At 34.9% G+C, this 21,311-nt stretch overlaps 2 protein-coding genes across 10 annotated transcripts in view; one reads left to right on the top strand and one right to left on the bottom strand.

The window, feature by feature from the left end:
• fzd3a (frizzled class receptor 3a) overlaps positions 1-18,442 on the top strand; it is a 93,832-nt gene extending 75,390 nt beyond the window's left edge. The window contains exons 6-9 of the mRNA XM_077511225.1: positions 12,754-13,005; positions 13,093-13,241; positions 14,745-14,999; positions 15,096-18,442. Coding sequence (XP_077367351.1) covers positions 12,754-13,005; positions 13,093-13,241; positions 14,745-14,999; positions 15,096-15,351 — 912 coding nt within the window. The 3' untranslated portion in view covers positions 15,352-18,442. The remainder of the gene's footprint in view (positions 1-12,753; positions 13,006-13,092; positions 13,242-14,744; positions 15,000-15,095) is intronic.
• Positions 16,482-21,311, bottom strand: part of cdc42bpab (CDC42 binding protein kinase alpha (DMPK-like) b) — a 55,516-nt gene continuing 50,686 nt past the window's right edge. For 5 of the 9 annotated variants that reach the window (XM_077511216.1, XM_077511218.1, XM_077511221.1 and 2 more), the window contains 6 exons: positions 21,136-21,259; positions 20,937-21,054; positions 20,626-20,743; positions 20,390-20,547; positions 19,873-19,947; positions 16,482-18,417 (listed from right to left, as the gene is read on the bottom strand). In XM_077511216.1, the coding sequence (XP_077367342.1) occupies positions 18,286-18,417; positions 19,873-19,947; positions 20,390-20,547; positions 20,626-20,743; positions 20,937-21,054; positions 21,136-21,259 (725 nt within the window). In that variant the 3' untranslated portion in view covers positions 16,482-18,285. The remainder of the gene's footprint in view (positions 18,418-19,872; positions 19,948-20,389; positions 20,548-20,625; positions 20,744-20,936; positions 21,055-21,135; positions 21,260-21,311) is intronic. The other 4 variants (XM_077511220.1, XM_077511223.1, XM_077511224.1 and 1 more) reach the window with 1 other exon arrangement.

The following is a 21,311-nucleotide window of genomic DNA, read 5'->3' as shown; positions in this document are numbered from 1 at the left end:
CGTTTTTATTTTGTTAAAAAAAACGACCATGTATAGTAAGGCGTTTTTTATTTGATTAAAAAAGCGACCATGTATAGTAAGGCGTTTTTTATTTTGTTAAAAAAAAACGACCATGTATAGTAAGGCGGTTTTTATTTTGTTAAAAAAAAACGACCATGTATAGTAAGGCGTTTTTATTTTGTTAAAAAAACGACCATGTATAGTAAGGTGTTTTTTTTTCCCCTAAAAAAACGACCATGTATATAGTAAGGCGTTTTTATTTTGTTAAAAAAAACGACCATGTATAGTAAGGCGTTTTTTATTTGATTAAAAAAGCGACCATGTATAGTAAGGCGTTTTTTATTTTGTTAAAAAAAAACGACCATGTATAGTAAGGCGTTTTTATTTTGTTAAAAAAAACGACCTTGTATAGTAAGGTGTTTTTTTTCCCCCTAAAAAAACGACCATGTATAGTAAGGCGTTTTTATTTTGTTAAAAAAACGACCATGTATAGTAAGGCGTTTTTATTTTGTTAAAAAAACGACCATGTATAGTAAGGCGTTTTTATTTTGTTAAAAAAACGACCATGTATAGTAAGGCGTTTTTTATTTTGTTAAAAAAACGACCATGTATAGTAAGGCGTTTTTATTTTGTTAAAAAAACGACCATGTATAGTAAGGCGTTTTTTATTTTGTTAAAAAAAACGACCATGTATAGTAAGGCGTTTTTATTTTGTTAAAAAAACGACCATGTATAGTAAGGCGTTTTTTATTTGATTAAAAAAAACGACCATGTATAGCAAGGCGTTTTTTATTTAATTAAAAAAAAACGACCATGTATAGTAAGGCGTTTTTTATTTTGTTAAAAAAAATGACCATGTATAGTAAGGCGTTTTGTATGTATGTATGTATGTATAGTAAGGCGTTTTTTATTTTGTTAAAAAAACGACCATGTATAGTAAGGCGTTTTTTATTTTGTTAAAAAAACGACCATGTATAGTAAGGCGTTTTTATTTTGTTAAAAAAAAAACAACCATGTATAGTAAGGCGTTTTTATTTTGTTAAAAAAAACGACCATGTATAGTAAGGCGTTTTTATTTTGTTAAAAAAAACGACCATGTATAGTAAGGCGTTTTTTATTTGATTAAAAAAGCGACCATGTATAGTAAGGCGTTTTTTATTTTGTTAAAAAAAAACGACCATGTATAGTAAGGCGTTTTTGTTTTGTTTAAAAAACGACCATGTATAGTAAGGCGTTTTTTTTCCCCTAAAAAACGACCATGTATAGTAAGGCGTTTTTATTTTGTTAAAAAAAATGACCTTGTATAGTAAGGTGTTTTTTTTCCCCCTAAAAAAACGACCATGTATAGTAAGGCGTTTTTATTTTGTTAAAAAAACGACCATGTATAGTAAGGCGTTTTTATTTTATTAAAAAAACGACCATGTATAGTAAGGCGTTTTTATTTTGTTAAAAAAAACGACCATGTATAGTAAGATGGGGTTTTTTTCCCCTAAAAAAACGACCATGTATAGTAAGGCGTTTTTTATTTTGTTAAAAAAAATGACCATGTATAGTAAGGCGTTTTTTATTTTGTTAAAAAAAACGACCATGTATAGTAAGGCGTTTTTTATTTGATTAAAAAAACGACCATGTATAGCAAGGCGTTTTTTTTTTTGTTAAAAAAAAACGACCATGTATAGTAAGGCGTTTTTTATTTTGTTAAAAAAACGACCATGTATAGTAAGGCGTTTTTTATTTTGTTAAAAAAAACGACCATGTATAGTAAGGCGTTTTTATTTTGTTAAAAAAAACGACCATGTATAGTAAGGCGTTTTTTATTTGATTAAAAAAACGACCATGTATAGTAAGGCGTTTTTGTTTTGTTAAAAAAACGACCTTGTATAGTAAGGTGTTTTTTTTCCCCCTAAAAAAACGACCATGTATAGTAAGGCGTTTTTATTTTGTTAAAAAAACGACCATGTATAGTAAGGCGTTTTTTATTTTGTTAAAAAAAAACGACCATGTATAGTAAGGCGTTTTTTATTTTGTTAAAAAAACGACCATGTATAGTAAGGCGTTTTTTATTTTGTTAAAAAAAACGACCATGTATAGTAAGGCGTTTTTTATTTGATTAAAAAAGCGACCATGTATAGTAAGGCGTTTTTGTTTTGTTAAAAAAACGACCATGTATAGTAAGGCGTTTTTTTCCCCCTAAAAAACGACCATGTATAGTAAGGCGTTTTTATTTTGTTAAAAAAAACGACCTTGTATAGTAAGGTGTTTTTTTTCCCCCTAAAAAAACGACCATGTATAGTAAGGCGTTTTTATTTTGTTAAAAAAACGACCATGTATAGTAAGGCGTTTTTTATTTTGTTAAAAAAACGACCATGTATAGTAAGGTTTTTTTTATTTTGTTAAAAAAAACGACCATGTATAGTAAGGCGTTTTTATTTTGTTAAAAAAAACGACCATGTATAGTAAGGCGTTTTTTATTTTGTTAAAAAAAACGACCATGTATAGTAAGGCGTTTTTTATTTGATTAAAAAAACGACCATGTATAGCAAGGCGTTTTTTATTTTGTTAAAAAAAAACGACCATGTATAGTAAGGCGTTTTTTATTTTGTTAAAAAAACGACCATGTATAGTAAGGCGTTTTTTATTTTGTTAAAAAAAACGACCATGTATAGTAAGGCGTTTTTATTTTGTTAAAAAAACGACCATGTATAGTAAGGTGTTTTTTTTCCCCCTAAAAAAACGACCATGTATAGTAAGGCGTTTTTATTTTGTTAAAAAAAACGACCATGTATAGTAAGGCGTTTTTTATTTGATTAAAAAAGCGACCATGTATAGTAAGGCGTTTTTTATTTTGTTAAAAAAAAACGACCATGTATAGTAAGGCGTTTTTGTTTTGTTAAAAAAACGACCATGTATAGTAAGGCGTTTTTTTCCCCCTAAAAAACGACCATGTATAGTAAGGCGTTTTTATTTTGTTAAAAAAAACGACCTTGTATAGTAAGGTGTTTTTTTTCCCCCTAAAAAAACGACCATGTATAGTAAGGCGTTTTTATTTTATTAAAAAAACGACCATGTATAGTAAGGCGTTTTTATTTTGTTAAAAAAAACGACCATGTATAGTAAGATGGGGTTTTTTCCCCTAAAAAAACGACCATGTATAGTAAGGCGTTTTTATTTTGTTAAAAAAACGACCATGTATAGTAAGGCGTTTTTTATTTTGTTAAAAAAAAACGACCATGTATAGTAAGGCGTTTTTTATTTTGTTAAAAAAACGACCATGTATAGTAAGGCGTTTTTTATTTTGTTAAAAAAAACGACCATGTATAGTAAGGCGTTTTTTATTTGATTAAAAAAGCGACCATGTATAGTAAGGCGTTTTTGTTTTGTTAAAAAAACGACCATGTATAGTAAGGCGTTTTTTTCCCCCTAAAAAACGACCATGTATAGTAAGGCGTTTTTATTTTGTTAAAAAAAACGACCTTGTATAGTAAGGTGTTTTTTTTCCCCCTAAAAAAACGACCATGTATAGTAAGGCGTTTTTATTTTGTTAAAAAAACGACCATGTATAGTAAGGCGTTTTTTATTTTGTTAAAAAAACGACCATGTATAGTAAGGTTTTTTTTATTTTGTTAAAAAAAACGACCATGTATAGTAAGGCGTTTTTATTTTGTTAAAAAAAACGACCATGTATAGTAAGGCGTTTTTTATTTTGTTAAAAAAAACGACCATGTATAGTAAGGCGTTTTTTATTTGATTAAAAAAACGACCATGTATAGCAAGGCGTTTTTTATTTTGTTAAAAAAAAACGACCATGTATAGTAAGGCGTTTTTTATTTTGTTAAAAAAACGACCATGTATAGTAAGGCGTTTTTATTTTGTTAAAAAAACGACCATGTATAGTAAGGTGTTTTTTTTCCCCCTAAAAAAACGACCATGTATAGTAAGGCGTTTTTATTTTGTTAAAAAAAACGACCATGTATAGTAAGGCGTTTTTTATTTGATTAAAAAAGCGACCATGTATAGTAAGGCGTTTTTTATTTTGTTAAAAAAAAACGACCATGTATAGTAAGGCGTTTTTGTTTTGTTAAAAAAACGACCATGTATAGTAAGGCGTTTTTTTCCCCCTAAAAAACGACCATGTATAGTAAGGCGTTTTTATTTTGTTAAAAAAAACGACCTTGTATAGTAAGGTGTTTTTTTTCCCCCTAAAAAAACGACCATGTATAGTAAGGCGTTTTTATTTTATTAAAAAAACGACCATGTATAGTAAGGCGTTTTTATTTTGTTAAAAAAAACGACCATGTATAGTAAGATGGGGTTTTTTCCCCTAAAAAAACGACCATGTATAGTAAGGCGTTTTTTATTTTGTTAAAAAAAACGACCATGTAGGGTAAGGCGTTTTTTATTTGATTAAAAAAAAACGACCATGTATAGTAAGGCGTTTTTTATTTTGTTAAAAAAAAACGACCATGTATAGTAAGGCGTTTTTATTTTGTTAAAAAAAACGACCATGTATAGTAAGATGGGTTTTTTTCCCCTAAAAAAACGACCATGTATAGTAAGGCGTTTTTTATTTTGTTAAAAAAAATGACCATGTATAGTAAGGCGTTTTTTATTTTGTTAAAAAAAACGACCATGTATAGTAAGGCGTTTTTTATTTGATTAAAAAAACGACCATGTATAGCAAGGCGTTTTTTATTTTGTTAAAAAAACGACCATGTATAGTAAGGCGTTTTTATTTTGTTAAAAAAAAAACCGACCATGTATAGTAAGGTGTTTTTTTTTCCCCTAAAAAAACGACCATGTATAGTAAGGCGTTTTTATTTTGTTAAAAAAAACGACCATGTATAGTAAGGCGTTTTTTATTTGATTAAAAAAGCGACCATGTATAGTAAGGCGTTTTTTATTTTGTTAAAAAAAAACGACCATGTATAGTAAGGCGTTTTTATTTTGTTAAAAAAACGACCATGTATAGTAAGGCGTTTTTTATTTTGTTAAAAAAACGACCATGTATAGTAAGGCGTTTTTTATTTTGTTAAAAAAAACGACCATGTATAGTAAGGCGTTTTTATTTTATTAAAAAAACGACCATGTATAGTAATTCGTTTTTATTTTGTTAAAAAAAACTACCATGTATAGTAAGATGGGTTTTTTTCCCCTAAAAAAACGACCATGTATAGTAAGGCGTTTTTTATTTTGTTAAAAAAAATGACCATGTATAGTAAGGCGTTTTTTATTTTGTTAAAAAAAACGACCATGTATAGTAAGGCGTTTTTTATTTGATTAAAAAAACGACCATGTATAGCAAGGCGTTTTTTATTTTGTTAAAAAAAAACGACCATGTATAGTAGGGCGTTTTTTATTTTGTTAAAAAAAAACGACCATGTATAGTAAGGCGTTTTTGTTTTGTTAAAAAAACGACCATGTATAGTAAGGCGTTTTTTTTTCCCCTAAAAAACGACCATGTATAGTAAGGCGTTTTTTATTTTGTTAAAAAAAAACGACCATGTATAGTAAGGCGTTTTTTATTTGATTAAAAAAGCGACCATGTATAGTAAGGCGTTTTTTATTTTGTTAAAAAAAATGACCATGTATAGTAAGGCGTTTTTTATTTTGTTAAAAAAAACGACCATGTATAGTAAGGCGTTTTTTATTTGATTAAAAAAACGACCATGTATAGCAAGGCGTTTTTTATTTTGTTAAAAAAAAAACGACCATGTATAGTAAGGCGTTTTTTATTTTGTTAAAAAAATGACCATGAATAGTAAGGCGTTTTTTATTTTGTTAAAAAAAACGACCATGTATAGTAAGGCGTTTTTATTTTGTTAAAAAAAACAACCATGTATAGTAAGGTGTTTTTTTTCCCCCTAAAAAAACGACCATGTATAGTAAGGCGTTTTTATTTTGTTAAAAAAAAACGACCATGTATAGTAAGGCGTTTTTTATTTGATTAAAAAAGCGACCATGTATAGTAAGGCGTTTTTTATTTTGTTAAAAAAAAACGACCATGTATAGTAAGGCGTTTTTGTTTTGTTAAAAAAACGACCATGTATAGTAAGGCGTTTTTTTTCCCCTAAAAAACGACCATGTATAGTAAGGCGTTTTTATTTTGTTAAAAAAACGACCATGTATAGTAAGGCGTTTTTTATTTTGTTAAAAAAACGACCATGTATAGTAAGGCGTTTTTTATTTTGTTAAAAAAAAACGACCATGTATAGTAAGGCGTTTTTATTTTGTTAAAAAAAACGACCATGTATAGTAAGATGGGGTTTTTTCCCCTAAAAAAACGACCATGTATAGTAAGGCGTTTTTATTTTGTTAAAAAAACGACCATGTATAGTAAGGCGTTTTTTATTTTGTTAAAAAAAAACGACCATGTATAGTAAGGCGTTTTTTATTTTGTTAAAAAAACGACCATGTATAGTAAGGCGTTTTTTATTTTGTTAAAAAAAACGACCATGTATAGTAAGGCGTTTTTTATTTGATTAAAAAAGCGACCATGTATAGTAAGGCGTTTTTGTTTTGTTAAAAAAACGACCATGTATAGTAAGGCGTTTTTTTCCCCCTAAAAAACGACCATGTATAGTAAGGCGTTTTTATTTTGTTAAAAAAAACGACCTTGTATAGTAAGGTGTTTTTTTTCCCCCTAAAAAAACGACCATGTATAGTAAGGCGTTTTTATTTTGTTAAAAAAACGACCATGTATAGTAAGGCGTTTTTTATTTTGTTAAAAAAACGACCATGTATAGTAAGGTTTTTTTTATTTTGTTAAAAAAAACGACCATGTATAGTAAGGCGTTTTTATTTTGTTAAAAAAAACGACCATGTATAGTAAGGCGTTTTTTATTTTGTTAAAAAAAACGACCATGTATAGTAAGGCGTTTTTTATTTGATTAAAAAAACGACCATGTATAGCAAGGCGTTTTTTATTTTGTTAAAAAAAAACGACCATGTATAGTAAGGCGTTTTTTATTTTGTTAAAAAAACGACCATGTATAGTAAGGCGTTTTTATTTTGTTAAAAAAACGACCATGTATAGTAAGGTGTTTTTTTTCCCCCTAAAAAAACGACCATGTATAGTAAGGCGTTTTTATTTTGTTAAAAAAAACGACCATGTATAGTAAGGCGTTTTTTATTTGATTAAAAAAGCGACCATGTATAGTAAGGCGTTTTTTATTTTGTTAAAAAAAAACGACCATGTATAGTAAGGCGTTTTTGTTTTGTTAAAAAAACGACCATGTATAGTAAGGCGTTTTTTTCCCCCTAAAAAACGACCATGTATAGTAAGGCGTTTTTATTTTGTTAAAAAAAACGACCTTGTATAGTAAGGTGTTTTTTTTCCCCCTAAAAAAACGACCATGTATAGTAAGGCGTTTTTATTTTATTAAAAAAACGACCATGTATAGTAAGGCGTTTTTATTTTGTTAAAAAAAACGACCATGTATAGTAAGATGGGGTTTTTTCCCCTAAAAAAACGACCATGTATAGTAAGGCGTTTTTTATTTTGTTAAAAAAAACGACCATGTAGGGTAAGGCGTTTTTTATTTGATTAAAAAAAAACGACCATGTATAGTAAGGCGTTTTTTATTTTGTTAAAAAAAAACGACCATGTATAGTAAGGCGTTTTTATTTTGTTAAAAAAAACGACCATGTATAGTAAGATGGGTTTTTTTCCCCTAAAAAAACGACCATGTATAGTAAGGCGTTTTTTATTTTGTTAAAAAAAATGACCATGTATAGTAAGGCGTTTTTTATTTTGTTAAAAAAAACGACCATGTATAGTAAGGCGTTTTTTATTTGATTAAAAAAACGACCATGTATAGCAAGGCGTTTTTTATTTTGTTAAAAAAACGACCATGTATAGTAAGGCGTTTTTATTTTGTTAAAAAAAAAACCGACCATGTATAGTAAGGTGTTTTTTTTTCCCCTAAAAAAACGACCATGTATAGTAAGGCGTTTTTATTTTGTTAAAAAAAACGACCATGTATAGTAAGGCGTTTTTTATTTGATTAAAAAAGCGACCATGTATAGTAAGGCGTTTTTTATTTTGTTAAAAAAAAACGACCATGTATAGTAAGGCGTTTTTATTTTGTTAAAAAAACGACCATGTATAGTAAGGCGTTTTTTATTTTGTTAAAAAAACGACCATGTATAGTAAGGCGTTTTTTATTTTGTTAAAAAAAACGACCATGTATAGTAAGGCGTTTTTATTTTATTAAAAAAACGACCATGTATAGTAATTCGTTTTTATTTTGTTAAAAAAAACTACCATGTATAGTAAGATGGGTTTTTTTCCCCTAAAAAAACGACCATGTATAGTAAGGCGTTTTTTATTTTGTTAAAAAAAATGACCATGTATAGTAAGGCGTTTTTTATTTTGTTAAAAAAAACGACCATGTATAGTAAGGCGTTTTTTATTTGATTAAAAAAACGACCATGTATAGCAAGGCGTTTTTTATTTTGTTAAAAAAAAACGACCATGTATAGTAGGGCGTTTTTTATTTTGTTAAAAAAAAACGACCATGTATAGTAAGGCGTTTTTGTTTTGTTAAAAAAACGACCATGTATAGTAAGGCGTTTTTTTTTCCCCTAAAAAACGACCATGTATAGTAAGGCGTTTTTTATTTTGTTAAAAAAAAACGACCATGTATAGTAAGGCGTTTTTTATTTGATTAAAAAAGCGACCATGTATAGTAAGGCGTTTTTTATTTTGTTAAAAAAAATGACCATGTATAGTAAGGCGTTTTTTATTTTGTTAAAAAAAACGACCATGTATAGTAAGGCGTTTTTTATTTGATTAAAAAAACGACCATGTATAGCAAGGCGTTTTTTATTTTGTTAAAAAAAAAACGACCATGTATAGTAAGGCGTTTTTTATTTTGTTAAAAAAATGACCATGAATAGTAAGGCGTTTTTTATTTTGTTAAAAAAAACGACCATGTATAGTAAGGCGTTTTTATTTTGTTAAAAAAAACAACCATGTATAGTAAGGTGTTTTTTTTCCCCCTAAAAAAACGACCATGTATAGTAAGGCGTTTTTATTTTGTTAAAAAAAAACGACCATGTATAGTAAGGCGTTTTTTATTTGATTAAAAAAGCGACCATGTATAGTAAGGCGTTTTTTATTTTGTTAAAAAAAAACGACCATGTATAGTAAGGCGTTTTTGTTTTGTTAAAAAAACGACCATGTATAGTAAGGCGTTTTTTTTCCCCTAAAAAACGACCATGTATAGTAAGGCGTTTTTATTTTGTTAAAAAAACGACCATGTATAGTAAGGCGTTTTTTATTTTGTTAAAAAAACGACCATGTATAGTAAGGCGTTTTTTATTTTGTTAAAAAAAAACGACCATGTATAGTAAGGCGTTTTTATTTTATTAAAAAAACGACCATGTATAGTAAGGCGTTTTTATTTTGTTAAAAAAAACGACCATGTATAGTAAGATGGGTTTTTTTCCCCTAAAAAAACGACCATGTATAGTAAGGCGTTTTTTATTTTGTTCAAAAAAATGACCATGTATAGTAAGGCGTTTTTTATTTTGTTAAAAAAACGACCATGTATAGTAAGGCGTTTTTTATTTGATTAAAAAAACGACCATGTATAGCAAGGCGTTTTTTATTTTGTTAAAAAAAAAACGACCATGTATAGTAAGGCGTTTTTTATTTTGTTAAAAAAACGACCATGTATAGTAAGGCGTTTTTTATTTGATTAAAAAAACGACCATGTATAGCACGGCGTTTTTTATTTTGTTAAAAAAAAACGACCATGTATAGTAAGGCGTTTTTTATTTTGTTAAAAAAACGACCATGTATAGTAAGATGGGTTTTTTTCCCCTAAAAAAACGACCATGTATAGTAAGGCGTTTTTTATTTTGTTAAAAAAAATGACCATGTATAGTAAGGCGTTTTTTATTTTGTTAAAAAAAACGACCATGTATAGTAAGGCGTTTTTTATTTGATTAAAAAAACGACCATGTATAGCAAGGCGTTTTTTATTTTGTTAAAAAAAAAACGACCATGTATAGTAAGGCGTTTTTTATTTTGTTAAAAAAACGACCATGTATAGTAAGGCGTTTTTTATTTTGTTAAAAAAAACGACCATGTATAGTAAGGCGTTTTTATTTTGTTAAAAAAAACGACCATGTATAGTAAGGTGTTTTTTTTTCCCCTAAAAAAACGACCATGTATAGTAAGGCGTTTTTATTTTGTTAAAAAAAAACGACCATGTATAGTAAGGCGTTTTTTATTTGATTAAAAAAGCGACCATGTATAGTAAGGCGTTTTTTATTTTGTTAAAAAAAAACGACCATGTATAGTAAGGCGTTTTTGTTTTGTTAAAAAAGCGACCATGTATAGTAAGGCGTTTTTTTCCCCCTAAAAAACGACCATGTATAGTAAGGCGTTTTTATTTTGTTAAAAAAACGACCATGTATAGTAAGCCGTTTTTTATTTTGTTAAAAAAACGACCATGTATAGTAAGGCGTTTTTTATTTTGTTAAAAAAAACGACCATGTATAGTAAGGCGTTTTTATTTTATTAAAAAAACGACCATGTATAGTAAGGCGTTTTTATTTTGTTAAAAAAAACGACCATGTATAGTAAGATGGGTTTTTTTCCCCTAAAAAAACGACCATGTATAGTAAGGCGTTTTTTATTTTGTTCAAAAAAAATGACCATGTATAGTAAGGCGTTTTTTATTTTGTTAAAAAAACGACCATGTATAGCAAGGCGTTTTTTATTTTGTTAAAAAAAAAACGACCATGTATAGTAAGGCGTTTTTTATTTGATTAAAAAAGCGACCATGTATAGTAAGGCGTTTTTTATTTTGTTAAAAAAAAACGACCATGTATAGTAAGGCGTTTTTGTTTTGTTAAAAAAACGACCATGTATAGTAAGGCGTTTTTTTTCCCCTAAAAAACGACCATGTATAGTAAGGCGTTTTTATTTTGTTAAAAAAACGACCATGTATAGTAAGGCGTTTTTTATTTTGTTAAAAAAACGACCATGTATAGTAAGGCGTTTTTTATTTTGTTAAAAAAAACGACCATGTATAGTAAGGCGTTTTTATTTTATTAAAAAAACGACCATGTATAGTAAGGCGTTTTTATTTTGTTAAAAAAAACGACCATGTATAGTAAGGCGTTTTTATTTTATTAAAAAAACGACCATGTATAGTAAGGCGTTTTTATTTTGTTAAAAAAAACGACCATGTATAGTAAGATGGGTTTTTTTCCCCTAAAAAAACGACCATGTATAGTAAGGCGTTTTTTATTTTGTTAAAAAAAATGACCATGTATAGTAAGGCGTTTTTTATTTTGTTAAAAAAACGACCATGTATAGTAAGGCGTTTTTTATTTGATTAAAAAAGCGACCATGTATAGCAAGGCGTTTTTTATTTTGTTAAAAAAAAAAACGACCATGTATAGTAAGGCGTTTTTTATTTTGTTAAAAAAACGACCATGTATAGTAAGGCGTTTTTTATTTGATTAAAAAAACGACCATGTATAGCAAGGCGTTTTTTATTTTGTTAAAAAAAAACGACCATGTATAGTAAGGCGTTTTTATTTTGTTAAAAAAAACGACCATGTATAGTAAGGCGTTTTTTATTTGATTAAAAAAGCGACCATGTATAGTAAGGCGTTTTTATTTTGTTAAAAAAAACGACCATGTATAGTAAGGCGTTTTTTATTTTGTTAAAAAAAAACGACCATGTATAGTAAGGCATTTTTTATTTTGTTAAAAAAAACGACCATGTATAGTAAGGCGTTTTTTATTTGATTAAAAAAACGACCATGTATAGTAAGGCGTTTTTTATTTTGTTAAAAAAACGACCATGTATAGTAAGGCGTTTTTTATTTTGTTAAAAAAAACGACCATGTATAGTAAGGCGTTTTTATTTTGTTAAAAAAAACTACCATGTATAGTAAGGTGTTTTTTTTTCCCCTAAAAAAACGACCATGTATAGTAAGGCGTTTTTATTTTGTTAAAAAAAACGACCATGTATAGTAAGGCGTTTTTTATTTTGTTAAAAAAAAACGACCATGTATAGTAAGGCATTTTTTATTTTGTTAAAAAAAACGACCATGTATAGTAAGGCGTTTTTTATTTGATTAAAAAAACGACCATGTATAGTAAGGCGTTTTTTATTTTGTTAAAAAAAAACGACCATGTATAGTAAGGCGTTTTTGTTTTGTTAAAAAAACGACCATGTATAGTAAGCCGTTTTTTATTTGATTAAAAAAACGACCATGTATCGTAAGGCGTTTTTTTTCCCCTAAAAAACGACCATGTATAGTAAGGCGTTTTTATTTTGTTAAAAAAACGACCATGTATAGTAAGGCGTTTTTTTTCCCCTAAAAAACGACCATGTATAGTAAGGCGTTTTTATTTTGTTAAAAAAACGACCATGTATAGTAAGGCGTTTTTTATTTGATTAAAAAAACGACCATGTATCGTAAGGCGTTTTCTTTTTCTTTTTTTTAAACGACTGTGTTTCGTAAGGCCTTTTTATTTATTTTTTAGTAATTTTATTTTCCTATTTTCTGACTGAGAAGTATTCTTATTAAAGTGAAACACAGCAAGTCACTTGAATGAAGAACAATTAATGGTGATTGTTTGTTGAAGATACAGATGTGCAATAAAAAAAAAAAAAATCCCTTCTTGCTTGTGGCCCCTGGGAAAGTTGCCCCGCCACTGTGAAGAGTCGGCGCGATGATGTCGACGCGTTAGCGGGCGTCTGACGAGGTGTCCTGTTCCGTCAGGTGGGCGTGTTGCTGCTCCTGGCGGGGATCGCGGCGCTCAACCGCGTCCGCATGGAGATCCCCCTGGAGAAGGAGAACCAGGAGAAGCTGGTCAAGTTCATGATCCGCATCGGCGTCTTCTCCGTGCTCTACCTGGTGCCGCTGCTGAGCGTTCTGGCCTGCTACCTGTACGAGAACAGCCACAGGACCGTCTGGGAGACCACCTGGGTCCAGGAGAAGTGTCGCCACTACCACATCCCTTGCCCCTACCAGGTATTTGCAATATAGGAACTCAAAGCAGCGTTCGCGAATTCGGCTCAAACTCAAAAGGCAGAATTGAGATTTCGCTCAAAAAATCAGGTGGAGCAGAGCCGCCGCCCCGACCTGTCCCTCTTCCTGATCAAGTACGTGATGATGCTGATCGTGGGGATCCCGTCCGTCTTCTGGGTGGGCAGCAAGAAGACCTGCTTCGAGTGGGCCAGCTTCTTCCACGGAAAGCGACGCAAAGAGTACGACAACACGGCAACGTACACGCACACCTTTCACACTTTCCACAAAGGATGAGAGCACACTGTTGTCTTTTTGTGCGCTTCGAGTTATGCAATTGCATTTGAAATATCAGATAGGGGGCAGAAAGGAACTGAAGGTTAACTGCGTGAGTGTGTTGAAACTAACCTCATACTACGCTCTAAAACCAGTCGGGTCAAAAATAACCCAATTTGGGTCAAAAAGGCTTGGGTTAATCATTGAAATCAAAAAGATGGCTCAGATGAATAACCCATTAAACAACCGAAAAAAATGAGTTTGGGGTTATTCTTTTGACCCAACTTTTTGGTTTACGTGCATAACCCAAAAAATTGGGCCGGTCTCAAAAATAAATAAATAAATAAATAAAAGGTGTTTATTCAACCAACTTTTTGGTTTACAAAGTAAATAAATAACCCAAAACATTGGTTCGTTCCCAAAATGGACTGTTTTGTGGCATTTGACGCAACTTTTGGTTTAACTAAACCAAAATGTTGTCGTCCCTGTTTGAACCAATTTGGGTTATTTTTTACCCAATTTTTTGTTTTCATGCACACCCCAAAATGCTGTGTCAATTATTCCCCCCAAAATTTATTCGTTTGGTTTAAAAAAAAATTACAAATTAAAAATAAGAATGGTTTAATAGACGCCGAAATGTTTAAAGAAATAAATCAAAACGTCGGTCCCTTTTTGACTCAATTTGGGTTATTTTTGACTGGTTGTTTTTTAAAAAATAAAAATAAAAAAATAAAAAATGCCTAACACCTCATGGTTGTTTTAAAAGACAAAAACAAAAAACAAAAAAAGCATGACTATACATGGTTTAAAAAAACAAAACAAAAAAAAAAAAACCTGAAAGCATTCGAGTTTTTGTTTTCATGCACAACCCAAAATGATGGTTCAGTCCCCCCAAAATGTAGTTTTGTTCATTTAAAAAATGGGTTATTTATTTGAACCAACTTTTTGGTTGAAAGAAATAAACCAAAACATTGGATTGGTCCCGTTCTGACCCAATGTGGTTATTTTTGACCCAAATTTTTGTTTTCATGCACAACCCAAAATGTTGGGTCAGTCCCCCAAAATGTAGTTAAAAAAAATATATATATATATCAACCAACTTTTTGGTTGATATAAACAAACTAAAATGTTGGGTCGGTCACCAATTTAAGTTATTTTTGCAACTGTTTTCAGAGTGTAAAATAAAAAACATTTTCGTTAACAGAGTAAAATACAAATGTGTGTGAAAACAAACAAACAACAAAACCTAACTTCAACAACAGCAAAATTGTAAAAAATGGTCCCAAGTGGTCGGTCCTTGTAAAAGCGGCTCCTTCTCCAACCGCCAGCCCCCCACCTCAAGAGCGTTGAGCACGTCTCCCAGCGACACGCCCGCTCACCCGTCTCTCCTCTCCTCCCTCGCCCCTCACCCGCCCGCCTTCCCGCTGTCCCTCCCCGCCTCCCTGCGCCTCTCCCCGCCCCCTCCCCAGCGCCATGGTGGATAGCCGGCAGGTCCCGCGGGAGCCCGACTTCGCCCGTTTGCTACTGAGGGACCCCCAGGCGCCCGTGGCGAGGAAGTCGCGCGGTACGTCCACGCAGGGCACGTCCACGCACGCCTCCTCCACCCACCTGGCCATGCTGGACGAGCCCCCCAGCGGCGGAAGCAGCCGGGCCGGCTCGCTCCGCAGCGGCCGCTCCAAGTTGAGCAGCTACCACGGGAGCCTGCGCCGCACCCGGGACGGCGGGTAAGCCCTTCGCCAAGATGCTCCTCGGCCAGTTCAGCATTTATTCCACATTTTCTTCATTTCTTCCATCATCATCATCATCATCATCATCATCAGATACACGGCCTCCAGCTTCCAAGCGTGCGACGAGCGCACGCCCTACGGCAGCATGCCCCACCTGGACGACCCGTCCCGGACGAGACACCTAAGCACCGATCGCCTGGACGCTCTGTCGCGGCATGGCTCCGCCCACTTGCTGGACATCCAGTCGCGGCACAGCAGCAGCGTCAGGGACCTAAGCTGCGTCCCCCAACCGGCGCTGGGGGGCCCCGGAAACGGCATTCACAGGATGCTGGAGGAAGACGGGGCTTGAAACAGAGCTGCGGACGTGCGCTCGATCCTTTTTTTTTTTTTTTGGTGCCAGACGTCCGAGCCAAGACTCATCATAACAGACTTGAAAATGATTTTTGGATTTGACGTCACGGTGATGAGAAATCCAAAGACCCGCCGGCTACTTTTTGGATGGTTTTATTACACCTTTTGGAAGCTCCTGATGGTCTCTTGCTCTCGATTAGTGACGAGTTGGGCTTTTTTTTTTTTTTTTTGTGTTGATCAGCAGGACAGACTGAATCCGATTGGCTTGCTGAAATCCATCCATTCAAAACATTTTCATGCTTGTGAAAGAATTCTTACACCACGTGTTTCAAAATAAGGGGCGGGGTCGGGAAATGTCAGGGCTAAATCCAAACTCAAAATAAGGGGCTGGGGTTGGGAAATGTCAGGGCTGAATCGAAACTCCTACCTTTGCAACCTGAACAACCAGACCAGACCGATTTATTAAAGGTTTGCATGTGCAAAAATGGGATGCCAAATGTGATAAATGCTGTACAAGGATTGTATGCAAATAGATACATGCGCTCATTTTACATATTTTTTGAAATGCCAGAAACAAAAAATCATCGGGAAATTATGTGGGGACTTGTTATAGATGACAATTTTAGTAGCGTGGATACGCCATTTTGCACCTGCTATTTGGGATCTTTGTAAATCAGGCTCAAAATGGTTGCTGGTCAAATCGGAATAGTGAGTTATTGCTTGTACTGTAGACGAGGGGTGGGCCAACTTTTTAAATTCCATTTTTTACATTCATTTTTGCTTTCATTTACATCAAAGAATGGGTAATTTATCCCAACAAATAAAATACAATATAAACATGTAACGTATCTTCGTAGAACTGGTTACCTAAAATGGAGAAGAAAAAAAACAAAAAAAAACAAAACATGACATTTTTACCTCATCTACAATTGAATTTCACATTTAAAATTCAAAAGTGGCACTGTTTGCCCACCCCAGTGTTAGAACATTTTTTCCCCTGCTGGCTACAAGCTGTGCATAATGTAAAAAATATTCTTGGTTTGTTCATTTTTTTTTTATTTTTTTTTATAATAAATGGAAAAGAACAAGCATGTGTTGGCTAAACAAATCACACCCAAACACACGCGGTGTATCTGTAACAGCCCTCCGCTTTATTGAAATACATCGGAGTCAGGTTAATATGAGTTGTCCACAGAAATGTGGCAGCCAGTTCCATACATTTTGTTTTGACCTTACACCTTAAATATTTTTGTGCAAAAAGAATCTACATCACCTGTAGTGGGTTATCCTCAGTAAAACGCCCAAACCGTTTTAAAAATAATAATAATAAAATAAAATAAAATAAAAAGCAAATCCAAGGGAAAACAAACCAAAAAAAACCAAATGATTACATCTATAACATGCAAAACTGTACAAATTATTACAAAGCAATCCTAGAAAACAACCAAAGTGTATTATGATATGAAAGAGCAAAACATAGTATTGTAGATAAGACCTCACTGAAATGCAAAGGCAATTGATTTTTTTTTTTTCTTAAGTTTTTCTCTCCACAGCAGCCCTAAAAACCATTTTTTTTCTTTTTTTTTAAAATCCACTCCTGCCATAAAATCATCATATTGCTTCCGTTTCCTGAGTTAGTCCATCTTCTCATCGGGATCATTTTATTCATCTGTACAACAATGGCCAATAAAAAGGTCGTCCTCGCTCTGAGATAATACATTCCACATGCCGCGAGCTCGGGAGGTGCTTTCAATCAGAATCAAATCGATTTTGTTAGTAACGCAACTAAAAGGATAATGCACATGTGTGGAATAGTGTTTTGAAAAAAGAAAACTGAATGAAGAGGAATGACCACAATGTATTTTTTTTGTTTCCCTGACAACCACACTTGTGACACAATAGCATATTAGAAGCACACTGTAGTGTTGTGAATATTTGAGTTTAATATTCACATGGTAATGTCACGCTTGAGGACACTTTGCATCCAAGAAACAAATGGGAAAAAAAAAAAAAAAAAGCAGCTATGAAAAGCAGATTGGATTGTGACTGGGAGGCCATAACGATGCGGGTTTTCCCTCACTTTCGACATTCTTTTGTTTTTTTTTAACCACTTTTTTTTTTCCTTCTCATAAACGAGCAAATGATCCTCAATCCAAGCAAAGGCTAAAAAGTCCCGATGTTGCCCTCCGCCATTTTGTTTTTGGTTACCGCACGCACACTCCAACATCCCCTCAGTGCGTATGCGTGTTCATCCACATTTTCACTCAAATGCAAACACAAATATTGGGGGGGGGGACAAAAAAAAAAAAAAAAAGTGTCATCGAAATAAGAACATCAAACAAAATAAAAGTTTTAAAACAGATTCCGTGTGAATAAAAAAAAAAAAAAAAGCCCAAATCACTCAAGAATAAAAGAAGGAAAATAAAATGTATATTTCCCCGTGTAGTTCTCTATAGTATTTCCTTATCATATATTACTCTCTACTTTGAACTTATGTACATTATTGTGGTTGGGCAAAGTAGACCCCTTTGATGAGGATGAGCGATGAGGTCATCCGCTTTATTTTGAAACGGAGCATAAAGTCACCGCACGTAGTGGCAAGTTTAGTGTTAGCAAAGTTTGCAGCTTGGTTGGGGAGGCGGGGCTTTTGGGGCCACCGCGCAAAACGAACGCTTGTACTCTAAAATTGATAAATAAATTAAAATATTGTCCCCTAAAACCCAAAAGGCTCCTATGTACAAATACAAATCTCTTTTTTTTTTTTTCCTATTCTGTCTTTGCATGTGAATGAGGCAAGGAGGGGGGCGTGTCAGTTGATGCTGAAAAAGGAAGGGTGCGTTTGATTCGGACACCACGTCGCACCCCAGAAACAACCGTGGAAGGGGGAAGGGGGCCGAGAGGTACATTTGTGTGTCAATTGGTCCGGGCCGGCTCATGTGTCCCAGCCCATGCGGTCAGTGCTCTCCAAGGACAGCGACTTGGTCTTGTGAGGCGAGGCCGGGCTGGGGGGGCTGCTGAAGGTGGAGCTGTTGGAGGCCGTCGAGTGGCGGGGGGAGTCAGAGTCCTGCAAAAGAAAAATTCAAGTAATAATTAAGATGATTATTTTTTTTGGGGGGGGGATCATCTCTGTCGCCGTGGTAACCGTATGCACATGGAGGGTGGGTGATCACAAAATGCATGATGGCAGAAAATGGAAGATAAATTGACAGCAAACTAACCAGTGATGTAGAGAACACAAATACATTTTTCTTATATTCGAGTTTCTTTCCTTGAGAAACGCAAAACCATCAAAAGATATCAAAGGCGTGTCACCCGGACAACTGTCAGACTGAATTCAACTGAACATCTTTGGAGAGATCAAAAAAATCAAAATGGCGAACATCCCGTTCAGTTTAGCTAGCTGCTAGCATATGGCTCCAAAAGACTTTAAAACAACTGTACAAGGCACAACTGAAGCTTTTTTTGTTTTGTTTTTGTTTTTTAAATTTCTTAAACAATCTCTAATGTATTGATCTTTATGGCAAGTCTGATGTGTGTGCAAAGTTTCATGATTAACGCCATTAAAAGCAGCATCATTTTTCTTTGCAAAAACAACATCGCCACGGCAACAGCAGGCAACGAAATGAAAAGATTTCATTAACTTTTCATATTAACCATCTTTAGATGAAACAGAAAATTTGAAGATGATCAGATAAATTCCTTAGGAGTCATTTGTTAAAAGTAGTGTTGTTCCGATACCGTTTTTTTGGCCCCAGATACCAATTCCGATACCCAGCTTTGCAGTATCGGCCGATACTGACACCATACAGATACTTTTTTTTTTTTTCAACATGACAAAGCTGCCCTGCATTGGTTCAGAGCATTCAAGGGCCAATAGGATTTCTTAGATCAGCATGCAGTGAATATGTCACACATCAGTGAATGTCGTGCACAAGATGCTGCATCCAAAGTCCTATATTTGTGTCGGAAATAATGGTATCGGCATGTTATATGTAAGTACTCACAGATACCACTCGATTTAATGCAGTATCGGGGCCTCTGGCCGATACCAGTATCGGAACAACACTAGTTAAAAGGCCAAAAGCTGCTTTGGAGATGCTCTTACAGTCAAAAAAAAAAAAAAGTACCAACCAACAACAGGCCCATTTTTGAGAAATGTTTGTTTGTTTACGTGCCTTGGTCCAATAAAGTTTTGCAATGTCCTGTTTAGTCCTAATCCAACAAAGTGCATAAGTCAAACACGGTTAAAGGCAGATGAGAAGTACGCTGAACGATTGGCTGAGTGGAAGCAGACATGCTGCGTGATTGGCTGAGTGGGCGTGAAAGCAACAAAAAGCAACAAAGGGGATGCGAGCGAGCGAACGTCACGCTAAAAATGTTGTGACGAGGCGTCCGCAAATGTGGCCAAACACAAACCCAATCCCGGTGGGATGCATGGAACACACACACACGCACGCTAACGCACACACGCCTTGTCGGGTGCTCCGGCTCGTGTTGTCGTTGCGGTCGTTGACATTACCTTCATCTTACTAAGCAAGGTCCTTAAAGCCCTTTTCAGATCGGGGGTCTTCTCCGACGGCGAAACCGCCTGCCACTGCAGAGGAGAGTTCAGACTCAGCGCCGCGCCCACGGACAGCATGCTGGGGCGGGGGGGATGAGGGTGCGAGAAATGGGGCAAAAAATGGGATCGGGCGGCTTCTGGTGGAGGAATGGGGTGGGCTTGTTTAGATGGGGGTCAGAGGTCACCCATAACCAAACAACTAGAGCGCCTTCCTGTTCAACGCGACTTTCCTTTTCACACAACAGGAAGTGAGAATGGAGGCTAAAACCCAGCCAATGGAACACCACGAGGTTGGGGGGTGGGGGGGGGGGGGACACCTGACGAGAGTCAAGATCAGCATGACATCACAGGGGGCCGACCAATCAGCAGGTTGGAACGGGAGGATGAGCTAAAAGCGCCTGCTGGGGTGCTGGTGGCGGATGGGAGGGGGGATGAGCGACAACTATGACCGTGACGCGACGTGACGTGCACTGACCTCTCTGTCAAACTGCGACAGGGGGGCTTCCCCGCAGTCCACGCCGCCGCCCGAGGACAGCGAGCTCTCCGAGGGCGAGGTCATGGCCTGCCGCTTGGAGCTGTAGCTTCCGCCCGACAGCTCGCGACGCAGGGCGCTGCCGTTCTGCGAGGACGAGCCTGTGACGACAGCAAGTCGGAGCTTGAGGAGGCGGGGCGGGGCGGGGCAGGGGGCGGGGAATGGCGTCGGCCACTCACGTATGCCCAGTCCGCTGCTGGCGCTCATGGAGCGGCCCGGCTCCGCCTTGTTCTTGGTGATGGAAGGGATGCTGACCGAACCGCTGAAGCCTGCGCGGCTCTCCTGGATGCGCACATTCTGAATTAAAGCATAAATTATTATTATACTATTATACTTCGTTGAGATTTTAATTGCTCAATCACGAGTGACGCTTATTTTTTTTTTCTTTTGACATGAATATGTTCCATGCAGAATAAATTCTACTTAATCCCACTATGAATTAGGTGCTTGTGTAGCATTGTGTTCAGCATGACAACACGAGTTTAAGTACCATGGGCAGGTCCTTGAGGATCTGGATCCCGTCGCCCGGTCCCATGTGAGCAACATGGTTGAAGTTTGTGGGGTTGGAGATCAGCTTGTTCCTCATCTCTGGATCCCGCAGCATCTCTCTGCAGCCACAAAAACAAGTTTTCGGTGATGCTATTCCAAGTATAATATTTATTTCAATAGAAGAGAATCTGTGTCTGCACCTCCTCTGCTGAAGTCGTTCTTCCTCAGGCACCCTGAAGGAGAAGCGTCTCTTATTGTTCATGCTGCGTACCATCTGCTTCCTGCTGTTGTCTGACGTCTCCGGGACGACAAGCTCGTCGCCCTCTGGAAGATCACAACAAAGCCACGGGCATGTTGAACATCAGTGACTACAAAG

Source organism: Festucalex cinctus, chromosome 21, assembly GCF_051991245.1.
Source record: "Festucalex cinctus isolate MCC-2025b chromosome 21, RoL_Fcin_1.0, whole genome shotgun sequence".
NCBI classification, from domain to species: Eukaryota; Metazoa; Chordata; class Actinopteri; order Syngnathiformes; family Syngnathidae; genus Festucalex; species Festucalex cinctus.
This window is presented reverse-complemented; position numbering and strand designations above follow the sequence as displayed.